At 44.3% G+C, this 14,155-nt stretch overlaps 2 protein-coding genes across 3 annotated transcripts in view; one reads left to right on the top strand and one right to left on the bottom strand.

The window, feature by feature from the left end:
• GTF2E2 (general transcription factor IIE subunit 2) overlaps window positions 1-14,155 on the bottom strand; it is an 86,883-nt gene that overhangs the window by 61,747 nt on the left and 10,981 nt on the right. The window lies entirely within an intron of this gene.
• SMIM18 (small integral membrane protein 18) lies at window positions 4,390-12,508 on the top strand. Its single transcript, XM_044278633.1, has 2 exons — window positions 4,390-4,412; window positions 11,953-12,508. The coding sequence occupies exon 2, from the start codon at window positions 11,979-11,981 to the stop codon at window positions 12,267-12,269; it is 291 nt and encodes a 96-aa protein (XP_044134568.1). The 5' UTR covers window positions 4,390-4,412; window positions 11,953-11,978; the 3' UTR covers window positions 12,270-12,508.

The following is a 14,155-nucleotide window of genomic DNA, read 5'->3' as shown; positions in this document are numbered from 1 at the left end:
TTACCTATAGATAATATAACAGTAATTCCTTCCAAAAGGCACTTTAAGGGTTAAGTTCCCTGACTTGAAGATAAAATACACAAAAAGTGATAAGGAGACATCACAGTCAGACCAGAAGGTGAAGCCAGTATTTGACCCATATGTACACTGCCTGTCACACAGCAGACCATTCCATAATTCACACTGGCATGAAAGTTGTAAAGCTCATTCGTATAACTAAAAAGGTGGCCATATACCGGTACCTAGAAAGAGTCCGGGCTGGTTCAGATAAGTGATGTTTAACCGTTTTGTGATCCGGCCTGTGAACATGATCGCATTTTTATATTTACCACTCACAGATTATGTCCATGTCCTGGCGGTTTTTCTTGCGGACCTACTCAATTGAGTGAATTAATCTTGAGCTGGACAGTGTAAGCTATGATCTTTCCAATCATAGCACGCATCATCCATTAATGGGGATGCATTTAGACTTAGGTCTCATGCATACGACAGTATGTATTTTGCGGTCTGCAAAAAACGGATCCTTGTCTGTAATGCGGACAATAATAGGACATGTTTTATTTTTTTGCGGAACAGAAATACGGACATATGGAAACTGAATGGACACGGAGTAACTTCCGTGCCTTATTCTTGTTCTTATCACAGCCGACTGTGATAAGAACAAGAATAAGGCACGGACATGCGACTTTTTTTAGAATAAACAAGGCAGTATACACCCAGCTGCACATAAAGTTAGGGTGACAGACTTGATAAAGGGGCCGTCGAGACCCCGAAACGCGTTGTCTCAAAATAAACTTTGTTGTATCCTGTACCGGGTTGTGGTAATGCGCCTTAGGATAGTCTACCAGCTTGATCACTCCATAGTGACAAGCTAAGATACGCCACTCCACCTAGGCAGCTCTGCAAGTGGAGGGAACCAGTGCTGCTCACATTCTAAGATAGGTTTCTTGCGGCCATTTAAAATCAATAAATGAATAAAATACAAGTTATACGGAATCATTTCGCATAACACTATACATCAATCTGCTCAGCTCCTCCTGCTCTACAACACGTTGCCGGCGGATCTAGATCTCTTCTGACCTCTGTTGGGATAATACCAAAGAAAGGGTGAATGGACCCAGAAAAGAGTGCTGCATGGATTACATTTCAGGATGGATTTTATTTTAAGTTATTAATGGTGGTTTACTATTTGTTTTATGCCCATCTTTATACTACTGTTTTTTACTATGCAAGCAACTGCTTCCACTTCAGCTATGAGTCTGAAACACTCAAGTGGTTACAGTGCTGGTCGCTAACATTGTTGTTTGGCTGTTTTAATGAAGATTCTTTTACACTGAAGAAATATCTAACACGCTGATTGTACTGTATTTGATCAATAACAGTATGGCGGTAATATTTTAGCTCTGTACAGCAGTAATATTTGGCCCTGGTAAAGTGGTATTAATAATAACTATACGTATGTAAATACATATTGTGGGCTTGTGTCTCTGATCTTTTAAGACCCTCTACGCCACGGATTAGAGAGGCAGCTCTCAGATGCATATCGGTTTCTGAATACGACTGTATACCAGCACTATATCAGCATTAAGGGCCCCACTGTCTAACGCAAACCACATGTTCTAATATAAAATGTTGACGATTTATGTCAGAATCTATTACGTCAAGGAAGTATAGCCTGCTTACAGATTGATGCAGAAAGAAGCGTAAGGAGACTCCGCACTATACAGAGGGGGGTTAGACAGCGCTCAGGAGAGACCCATCAATACCAAGCCTGACTGGTCGATCAATGCTGCAGGCTGTGCATACAGTATGGATCTCCCCACAAGAACACCATTCAAGGGTGGAACTATTTGGAGCACGTTGCGTTTTTAAGCATACATAACCGTAGCAATTCATGGTAAAACGCACTAATGCTACAAGGCTTCTTTACCGTATAAACTGTAAATCCGTGGACTACCTCAGGACGCGGTAATGGCAGAAGCAGATGACCGTTTAAAAAAAAAAGGCTTAGATTAATTCTAACTAAATAAGTTTAAAGGGGTTTTCAGACTTTCTTATACTGATGACCTATCCTCAGGATACTGTAGATCAGGGGTAGTCAACCTCTGGCACTCCAGCTGTTGTGAAACTACAACTCCCACCATGCATGCTTGCTCTGCTCTTCTTAGAACTGTCATGGAAATGAATGGAGCACGCTGGGAGTTGGTAGTTTCACAGGAGCTGAGGTGCCGAAGGTTGCTGATCCCTGGGATAGCTCATCAGTATCAGAACTACACTGCACCATCAACCTTGTAGTGGACTGCACTTGTCGCTACAGCATGCTCCCACTGAAGTCAATGTGACCAGCACAGACCACTACAAGGTTGAAGGTGCAGTAGTTCCAGCGCTGACTTCTGGGGACAAGCAGGGTGTCAGCCCCAAGTCAATCAGCTAAGGTAGTAATGAGGATAAAAAAGGCTGAACACCCCTTTTAAGTAGCTTCTTTTCTGTAGTCTTGAGAGGTTCTGAGATGATTGATTCACCTACAGTGGTGAACTTCATCCTATGGTCTTCATGGGAGCAAAGTCACTACTGCAAGTGCAATACAGATGTCACATTAACTAGGGGTCTGGCATAATCGTCAAACCCTGTGTTTGTGACTTTTTAAGCATCACTTGGCCTAAATCTAGGTGGAGACGCCGTTTCTATGCCGTTGTCGCCACCACTTTCCAAGAAGGGAAGGGGGGCAAGCAGAAGAGGGCAGGCCAGTGAGCCCAGAATATTTCTCTTCTTTTCCACCAGAGACTGAAGCCTATAGCATCTCGGAGCTGCCGTAGATTTCAGATTAGGTGCATGGACTGCAGGAGGATGCATCATTTATGAGGAGTCATGACACAGCAGGGATGACCAGCAGATTGAACCACGGAGTATGGAAACACGTTCCCTGCCTTTTAGCCATTTTTCGATTCTCTTAGACAACCCCTCTAAGGCTACTTTTACACTTGTGCTGCCGTTTTCCAGTATTGAGATCCAGCAGAAAATCTCAATACCGGAAAAAAACAAAAACGTTTAGTCCTCATGCATTCTGAATGGAAAGAGATCCGTTCATCAGGGTGCAGCAGGATGTCCGGCACCCTGTGAACGGACACAAAACCGCTGCAAGCTGCGATTTTGTGTCCAGTCATAAAAATTGAAAAAAACAACGTAAGGCTACTTTCACACCTGCATTTGGTGCGGATACATCTTGTATCTGCACAGACTGATCCGCACCGATAATGCAAACGCTTGGATCCATTCAGAACGGATCCGTTTGCATTATTCTTTTTTTTTTTTTTAAAGTCCAAGTCAAAACGGATCCGTCCTGACTTACATTGAAAGTCAATGGGGGACGGATCCGTTTTCAATTGCACCATATTGTGTCAGTGAAAACTGGTCCGTCCCCATTGACTTACATTGTAAGTCAGGACGGATCCGTTTGGCTCTGCGTCAACAAGCGGACACCAAAACGCTGTCCGCCTCAAAAGCGGAATGGAGACTGATCGGAGCAAACTGAGGCATTCTGAGCGGATCCTTATCCATTCAGAATGCATTAAAGGCAAAAATGAACCGTTTTGGACCACTTGTGAGAGCCCTGAACGGATCTCACAAACGGACCCAGAAACGCCAGTGTGAAAGTAGACTAAGTTAGTTAATGGTGACGGATCCGTTTTTTTAGGAGTAAAAAAAAACTGGATTCGTCACCCATTGACTTTTAATGTATTTAGCGACAGATTAGTTTATTTTGATTTCACACAACCGCATCCTAACAGATGCATCCAGATCCATTTAATTCCGGTATTGAGATCCTCTGCCGGATCTCAATACCGGAATTAACAACGCAAGTGTGAAAGTAGCCCTCTGATAAGTATTTCTATGCCACATCTATAAATACGTATTGTGGTACGAGTTGCAATTCTCCTAAGACATACAACTTAGATTGTGAGCCCCATTGGGGACGGCTGGATGCTAAAAAACGCTGCGGAATATAGTAGCGCTATATAAGCGCATAAAATAAATACATTCTTGATCCAGGCCATGAATAAGAGAGAAGAAAAAAAATAAGATCCATTTTCTCTTGTCTCAGGATGCTAAAATAACCTCAGTCCATTTATACAGGCAGTACCTGAAATGATGGGGCAGACATCAAATCCCCGCCGTGGTAGCTCTTCATTAACTGTTTAGAGAGTCGCAAATCATGGGCAGAGGAGGGCTGAGCGTATTAATGAGGTTCCACAGGGAGTGCGAATATTAATAAAAAAGGGAGAACTAAATGCAGGCAGGCAGGGTGGAGGGATGCTGGCTGCTCTGGCCAATGGCAGCCCGGCTCTGTCATCTACAATGAGCTGAGCAGACGGAGCAGCACAGCAGTGCCCGGCAGCCTCTCGCACAGGAAGGTAGGTTCACAGCAAGAAAAACATGTATTGTAAGCAGCACAGAGGGAAGGGCAGCCAGATGGGGACATGGAATATTTAGCCTGCACGGCGGATGACGGACCCTTTCTTCTTTACCATGGCTCACACCCCATTCCAGAAGCTGCTGATGCAAGCCATGCTACGACTCAGCAAATCCCACATCGTTTTCTACAGCCATTCATTTGTGGGCTGTGCTCCGGATGCTGACTGCTTCCACAGCAGTCACTGGGTAATACTGCCCTGGTCTCCAGTCCTAGGGGACCTCTGACCTTTTTTGTACTACTACTGGGGGGGTCTTTCACTTTGTAGTTGACAATCTAATTGCATGACCACTCCCTAATAGCCACAGGGGTGCTAGTCTGAGGTATCTTGGTATAAATAGGTGTTTATAGTAAAGTATCTGCAGGGCTTAAAGGGGTTTTCCTGTTTTTATCAACGTCCTTTAAAATAAATCATTTACGACGGATGCTGTAATTTAGTAACGTATTTTTTTTTTTACCTTTTGGGTACAGCTACATGGTGATGTGCCGCAGAATGCTATGGCAATATTACCGTCACACGACATATACAATGTACTTCAATGGTGTCGCAACATGCTGTGACTGCGATGTGATAGTCGCAATAAGTTCTGACTTGGATGGATTCTGCATTACAACACCATTACGTGAAACATTTTGTGTAGCCGTACCCTTATATTCCGTTCCGGGCTGTGGTCACATGACCATGTCCAGGCCTCTCATTTCCTGTGAGGTTATGTCCATGGGTGGGGCAGTTATAGGGTAGTCTCTAGGTCAGGGATCAGCAACCTTCGGCACTCCGGCTGCTGTAAAACTACAACTCCCAGCATGTATAACTTACTTGGCTGATCTTCTAACTCCCGTAGAAGTGAAAGGAGGATTCTGGGAGTTGTAGTTTCAGAACAGCTGGAGCGCCGGAGGTTGCTGATCCCTGTTCTATAAACTAGCCGGGTGGAACGGGAGAAGTGCATCTTGGGTTTGGTTGGATCCTGCAACAGGAAGTGCTACATACAGGATGGGAACAAACCGGAGTGATATGTCTGCATGGTGAAAATGGGTCAGGAGAGTCCAAACCGAAAACATGCTGGTAAGCTACAACATGAGCGCCTGAGTCAGAGTCCTCTTGATTATGGCCTATACAACCACAATACAATCAGCGCGGACTATGTTCCAAAGCAAGTTCTTAAATGAATGGGAGGCTTTTAGAGGCGTTTTTTTGGCTCGGATTGCATATGAAAAACAGTGGCAAAAAACACCATGTGAACAGGCCTTCAGACTTTAGTGCATTGTTAGCCAAACCTGCTGAGAATGGAGAGTTCAGCCGACAGCCTAATGTGGAGCTCATGACTAGGGTGAAATTAATATTTTTGCCGAATCCTTTTGTTGGAGATAAGCCACCTCCAGAAGCACCTGGTAGCCGCCTCTCTCCACTGAAAATACATATGTGGCCCAACCAGACATGTATGTTCATCTCTATAATGGTCAGCCAAACGAACCGCTATTAAATGTGTATGGCCGGCTTTAGTCCATGCAGACTGGGAAGTTTATTGAAATATCAGGTTTTCCCCATGTTAGGCCTCATGCACATGTCAGTGTTCCACATACGTGTTCTCCACAGACAGCACATGTACCGATTTATTTAAAGGGAACCTGTCACTGGGATTTGGGGTATAGAGCTGAGGACATGGGTTGCTAGATGGCCGCTAGCACATCCGCAATATCCAGTCCCCATAGCTCTGTGTGCTTTTATTGTGTAAAAAAACGATTTGATACATATGCAAATTAACCTGAGATGAGTCCTGTATGTGAGATGAGTCAGGGACAGGACTCATCTCAGGATAATTTGCATATGTATCAAATCGTTTTTTTTACACAATAAAAGCACACAGAGCTATGGGGACTGGATATTGCAGATGTGCCAGCGGCAATCTAGCAACCCATGTCCTCAGCTCTATACCCAAAATCCCCCGGTGACAGGTCTGTGGGTCCGTGGTTTTAGCATGGAAGCGTGCTCCATTTCGTCCATGTTCACGGATCCATCACGGCCTTAGTCCATGGGTCCGTGAAAACCACAGATGCATCAGGGATGCCATCCGTGTTTCACAGATCATTAGAAGAGCTGCTTTGAAAAACTTCATGGAGGCATCAATGAACATCTTTTCACAGATTTTAGCTTGGACGTGTGAATGAGGCTTTAGACCGCATTCACGCAACTGTGTGATGGCTGTGTCCATTTTGCAGACCGCAAACCGTGGAACTGTAAAACACGAGGACCGGCCGTGTGCATCCCACACCACTGTGCAGACCCATTGAACTGACTTCAATGGGTCCATGATCCGCAAGATGCGGCCACAGATAGGACATGTCCTATCTTTTGCAGTGGGGAGGCACGGACCTGAAAGGACACGTTTACAGTAATACAAAACATACACAGTCTTGTGCTTTAAAGGGGCTGTCTGGGCTACACTGATGTTCTATCCTCAGGATAGGTCATCAATATCATGGACCCCCAGGATCACGAGAACGGGGGTCTTGTTTGCCCATTCTGATGAAGCAGCAGGTCGTGCATGTGCACTGCCGCTCAATTCATTTCCTATTGGAGTGCTGCAGATAGCGGAGTACAGAGATTGGCACTCCCATAGAGGACGAATTAAGTTGCAGTGCGCATGCACAACGTGCTGCTCTATCAGATTGCGACCACCCTTTTCATGATCGTGGGGGTTCCAGGAGTTGGACCCACCGGCAATCGGCTAGTTATTCCCTATCCACAGGACTTAAAAGCCTTATTAAAAGGGTTTTGCCAAGTGTTTACTATATGGCAGGCCCGAGAGCCCTCAGAAGGCCCCAACTGCTATAGCAACTGAACAGCTCCCGAGGCCACATCACAGGCATTGGAAACAGATCCATCCCAGGAACTTACCACTCAGATGCAGTGGTCGCAGTTGAGCACAGCATCTGAGATGTTAAATGTCCATGACGCTGTGCTTGGCATGCCAGAACACCCCCGCTCTTCCAACATCTGATTGCGGGGGTGCCGGGTGTCTGACAGGACCCCCCCAATCAGATACTGATGACCTATCCTGAAGGATAGGTCATTAATACTGAACTCCCAGAAAATCTTTTTAAGCCCAAATACTAACGTATGAGAAAGAAAGTACCGCTATCTCCTGTGAGTATTGTATATCTCAGGGGTTTTCAACAACAGGAAAACAGAAGACGTATTAAGCACACAACAGCACTATCCTCTGGAGGCTTGATGGAAATAACACCGCATTATAGCTGTCTGATGGAGGAAATAATTATATAATGCATGGCATCGACTTCTAAATGGAGATATTTAGAGGTAATATCAGAGACATTGTGTTTACCATAAGGCCATGTCACAAAGTAATGGGGCATCAGATATAATAAAATATTACAGGGCTTTCAGTTTGTACATAAATAGGGCTCTGAATACACTGGCGTTATAAATACCGTCATTATAGGCGTCAAGAGGAGTATGACATTCTCTGTGTAATGGACCTTAATGGCTTAAAGGTGTTGTATAGGATTAGAAAAACATGGCTACTTCCATTCAGAAACCGCGCCACCACTGTTCACAGCCGGAGTGTGATATTGCAGCTCTGCTCCATTTAAGTCAATGAACCGGAATTGCTATACTAGAAATGACCTATGGATCGGTGTGTCATGGTTTCTGAAAGAAAGGAGACGTTCTTCTAATTTTGTACAACCCCTTTTAGTCTGGGCTGGATAAAATTAACGTCGCCTGAACCAACCATCTAATGTGTATGAGGGAGGCCCAACTTGCCCCGCAATGGCAGATGACAGGGGAAAAAGAAGGATCAAACTGTTGGATTTCAAAAATGCCCAATTCTTTTGATCTCACAAATGAGAAGAGATGCTGCCAGAAGTGCCTCACATCAACTAATACCCCTACACCCCTCACAGGACACATGCATGATAAATCTAGTGGTGGGGATCGGAAGGAATAGCGGTCAGGGGCCGAGTAAAAGAAATTTTTTTTTTTTTTTAAACATTACAAATTATGGGGTTTTTTCCTCACATTTTCCCAGGTAAAAAAAAACTACGAAAGTAGGGATGTAGCAAACGGAGGGCACTTCACCAGACGAAACGGTGGTCAGAAGATAGATGCAGGTCCCAGACATTTATGGCAAATCCTGTGGATATACCCATATATTTCTAAGATGCCATTAACTAGGCAACAACAGCCATAGAAAAATCCAGTGTTTTAGCTATACAAGCTGTCAGAAAGGTTTTTCCACTGCGACATATAAATTCTCCAAATTATTTATTCTGTATATATGGGCCGGTGTAGAAGAGAAATTAGTTTTCAATCATGGTAAAGATGTATTTGATCCATATAACCCCCATATACATACTACCCAAGGAAAATAAGGCATTACAGACATAAAACCAAATGTAAAGAGACACAAAAGCACGGCACCCCAAAGAATATGTAACAGGCAAAATACAATGCAATGTACGAAGACGGGGATCTCAGAGGGTTATGTTACAGTGTAATACACTCTTCAGGAGGCTGCGGCTGTGTAGGCCCTTATTAGCACAAATAAATGACAGGCTACCGCACTCCTTAAAACGACTTACAAATCCACTGCATGCTGCAAGCAGCCACAATTAATGAGGGTAAACTTCATTCCTGAGAGCCAGCATAGAAATTCAGGTCGAGGCTTAGAAAACCAAGCGAAGGTGCATATAATCCTACGAAGTACAGTGCAAAGAGAGTCATTTTCTCAATAATACATTTCAGCATGCACACATAGCAGCTGGAGGGAGCGCTCTGGAATACAAATGTATCTCCCACCAAGACCCACAGTCATTGAATATTTTTGATATAAAGAGTTATCTGGGAATTTGATATTGTGGCCTATCCCGATGACAGGTCATCAGTATCAGATTGGCGGTGTTCGGACTCCCGGCACCCCCGCCGATGAGCTGTTCAAAGAGGCTGCTGCTCTCTATGCGCGCTTAGGCATCTTCCGAGGCCAGAGACACCACCCTAAATCGGTCACGTGGCCTAGGCGTAGCTCAGACCCATTCAAGTGGATGGCGCTGAGCTGCAAGCCTAAGCACAGGCACTATACAATGTACAGCACTGTGCTTGGTAAGCTGTGAAGAGTGCGCAGTGCTCACCAGAGCTCCGGTGAGAGCAGCAGACTCTTCAATCCCCCCATGCACATTTGGTTCGGCCAAGCTTGCAAGTGTTCTAAAAAGGCAGAGGGGAATAAGAGGCTGTCAGACCTCTTTAGCTACAGCTTAGGTCCCATGAGAACAAAAGAAAGGACTAGCTAAAATCCAAAGGCTTGATCGTTCTCCCACCCCCGACATCTGCCACCTGGGAAAAATCTTCCCATATTAGTTTTTTTTTTTACAGATATTCTCATGCTGTTGCTTACCTCATGTACATGTTCCCCATGTTTTTAATCAATTTGGACTCTCCTGACCAGATTTCACCATGCAGACATATCACTCAGATTTGTTTCCATCCTGGATGTAGCACTTCCCGTTTCTGGATCCAACCAACCCCATGAAGCTTCTCCTTTCTCTACCACATCTCCAGCACCGCCCCTAACACCACTAGCTGGTTTATAGCCCCTCCCAACTAGTTACATAGACACTCCCCTATCACCGCTTCTGTATGGACATAACATCACAGGAAACAAGAGCTGCATGGACATGGTCATGTGACTACAGTCAAGAACAGAAGATAGGAGCAATAGAGCTAATAGAAATACATTACAAAATCACAGCTACCTTCATAATTTATTATTTTAAATAAAGGATGTTGAACCAGAAAACCCCTTTAAAGTTATTTTCACACTAGCGTTAAACATGTCAGACAGGCTGTTCCGGTAGGGAGCAGCCTGCCAGACACATCTGGATCCGGCATTGCTGGACACTACCCGATACCCACCAGCCCCATTAACTATATCGGGGACCAGTGGAGATCCAGGCACAACCCAACAAACTTGCAGAGATTCTCCCAGATCTCCACCAGTCCCCATTATAGTTAATGGGGCTGGACGGCAAGGCAGTAGCTTCCGGCAATACCGGAATGCAGAGAGACCTGGCAGGCTGTTTCCTAAAAGCGCTAGTGTGAAACTAACCTAAGCCGGTTGACCGGTCCCACCACAGTCAACACGTTTGGACAACATAAATCGAATGTGTATACTGTACCAACTCTAGACTAATACCAGTATACTATCAGGGAAGCACATGGTCACCAGTAAGGTCATTACAATTTCTGTGCTACTGCATATTATCTGTTTTCCTAGCATTTGATGATTGGTATGCAGCCTAACTACTCTAAACTGGACTTAGTTTGTCCTGTTTTTTTTCTTGTTTGTGTATTACAAAAGGTGACTGTAGGGTAGTGACTATTACACATTTTTAATACTAGTAAAGGTTATTTTTAAATTACCATTCCTCCTTTTTGTTGATTTATACTGTACTGAACACAATTTGATACTGGTGTTTTTGTGCAATTCTTGTACTGTATATCAGCAGCAAAAATGTAATGTTTTACACATAAGCAGAGTGTTCTAGTGGCGATAGATAATCAGTTCTCACCTCTCCCTTAAGCCGCTTGCACACAACTGTATGCCCTCCGAGATATACAGTCCGTGAGCGGGCCATATGTCCCGAAGCAGCATTGATCATGCGCACGGGAGCACACAGCATCATAGATTACAAGGATGATGTGCACGTCGAGCCGCCCGTGGAACTATTGTCCCACACTCATATGATCTTATGAGTGCGGGACAACAGCATTGTTGTAATCTACGATGCTGTGTGCTCCCGTGCGCATGATCACTGCTGCTCCGGGACACATGGCCCGCTCACGAACCGTATATCCTGGAGGGCATATGGTCGTGTGCAAGAGGCCATATACTATAATCAGTGCTAAGCAGGGTGCTCTAGTGGTAATAGATAATCCGTTCTCACCTCTCCTGTCCTCTAATTATACTAATTAGAGATGATTGAATTTCATATTTTGAAATTAGTTCAAGCTTCGTTTACTGGTAAAAGGTGAATTGCGTTATGGATTCCGTGGCAACGGAATCCATAATGCAATTCACCTTTTACAAGTAAACGATGCACAAACGAATTTCATAACCTGAAATTTGCTCATCTCTAACTATAATCAGTGCTAAGCAGGGTGCTCTAGTGGTGATAGATAATCAGTTCTCACCTCCCCTGCAATCTCTCCTCTCCTTATACTATAAACAGTGATAAGCAGAGTATTCTAATGATGATAGATAATCAGTTCTCATCTCTCCTGTGTTCTCCCCTGTCCTTATACAATAATCAGTGCTAAGCAGGGTGCTCTAGTGGCGATAGATAATCAGTTCTCAACTCCCTCTTGAAAATATGCCACAGAAAAGTCTGGTCTAGATTACAGTCTTCTGCAAAGCTTTACCCTGTACTACTACCATAGTAATTATTGGTATTACCATTTCTTGCAGTTACTATCTGAAGAGTAACTAACAAGATGTCATCTCTTGGCGCCTGGAAAAATGAGACAAACCTGATCCTGCAACAAGTTGGGTTCCAGGTACAGAAGATCTACCCATTCCATGATGGCTGGAACACGGCTTGTTTTGTAATCCTGGTGCTGTTTATCCTGACTGTACTATCTCTGATCCTGCTGGCGTTCCTTTATGAAATGCTGGACTGCTGCTGTTGTGCCAAACACAAGACAGTCAAAGATCTAGAGAACGAACCGAACCCAGTAAGAGCTCTCATGAGCAGCATGAAGAAGCGGAAAACGGAGGTGGTGTAGCAGTGGCACCTAGCAGAGGATGGCCCACTATTTGGCTTAGAGGACAATCCATGGGCAGATGTCATTCCCCCCATCTGCTTGTGACAGCACACACTTATCTGTTCTACTCTTTCATGTGAATCGTTTACCGAACCTTACAAGTTGTCTTACCATAGACTCTTCCTAGTTTTGTTGCAGGTTGTACAGTCATAGTGGAACATCATGCATCTATTCTGCTGGATTGCCCCATAACTCTTGGTTCGATAATATAAGGACATGACAACTGCATACAGATTACATGATTTGTCACAGTATTAATCCAAGTACCATAATAAAGACACTACAGCTGTAATACAATGTCTGTACACAACTACGTGTGCTACTTGGGAAAATAATTTATGGGCTAATCCACACAACTAGGGATGAATAAACATTTCACATCACGGCAGTCAACTGATCTTTTTTATTGGCCCAGACATTTCCAAAACTTTCATAAATCAAACAAATAACCAGAACATTAAGGGGCAACAGAGATTTCCCAGGTCCAATGGCTGAACTTTTGCCAGTCCTGAATTATTTTGAATACCCATATATTGAGACACCTCTTTCTACAGGAAAATGAATTGGAGATAGGATGCATCCTATCTCAGACAAGGACACTAGAGTAGATGTATCAAAACTAAACAGGGGAACCTATGAGACTGAAAAATGACTGCTATTGGTAACTGCCCAACTTTTCCTTTACATTAGCTTTTGAAATATCTCCCCCAGTTTTTTCTTCCAGGTTACCCCTCATCCCTATTTCTCAAAACAACCTCTTTATTTCAGGTCCAAGGACTGAGTGCTAGGTTTTCTTGCAAAATGCAGGGGGTGGGCGTGCTGAGAAAGTGAAGTCAGCTTTGGCAAATAGACCCGTTACTATATCAGTTGGTCTACTGCATGACCTGTTGTCTACAAGGCGAGCATCTGGTGTAGGGTGCCTTGGATGAGGTTCAGGAACTCCATCATATCACTACAGGGGTGGTGAAGGTGCTGGTGCAGGACCCAGTCCAGCAGGCAACTCAGTGGCTAGGACACCCCGAAGTTGACCGAGATCTGCAGAAGGGCGATCCCAGCAGATGGGAAGGCATGGCCAGTCTGTCCTGGGAAGACAGATAGTTGTAACAAGCAGGTCAAGGAGGTTTTGGCTGCAGCATTTCCCACCAGGAGTCCCTGGCCAAAATTGAGCCTGCCCTCATCTATTTTCAGCAGTCCCATAGAAATGAATAGGAGAGGGTGGCCACACTTGCACAGCTGCTCTCTGCTCACTTTGGGAATCCAGTTCTGAAGATGGGTGCAGGTTGCAGAGGAGGGACTTGCACCTGACATTGGTGGTATATCCTAGCAATATGTAATCAATATATGAGATGACCCATTTAAAATGACTACTTTTTGATCTCTCTGTAAGGGCTAACAAACGCTATGGACCTCCTCCACGCGGTTTGTCCTAAATCCAGAAAGAGGCAAATTACTGTAGACTTTTAAAGAACAGACAAATTCAGAAGCCATTCTCAACACAACATCTAAAAAACATAAAATAAGGCACCACATGGAAATATCTGGGCAGGCTATGTTCCTTGTTCCTAAGATTTGCCCATGTTGGCCCATCTGCCCTTCACTATAATGAAAATGAGCCCCAAAGGCTGACATTGGGCAACAAACAACTTTATACTAACTAATCTTTCCTTGTTCTGCATCTGTGTATAGACTGCAGACATAGAAAGGGGGGGGGGGGGGGTCATTTATCAAAGTGGTGTCAAGTAGAACTGACTTAGGAGCCCATAGCAACCAATCAGAATCCACCTTTCATTTTTCACAGCTCCTTTGGAAAATAAAAGTTGGAATCTCATTGGTTGCTATGGACAACC

This window comes from Bufo gargarizans, chromosome 1, assembly GCF_014858855.1.
Source record: "Bufo gargarizans isolate SCDJY-AF-19 chromosome 1, ASM1485885v1, whole genome shotgun sequence".
Classification (NCBI taxonomy): Eukaryota; Metazoa; Chordata; class Amphibia; order Anura; family Bufonidae; genus Bufo; species Bufo gargarizans.
The sequence above is the reverse complement of the archived record's forward strand: the minus strand, read 5'-3'. Positions and strand labels throughout refer to the sequence as shown.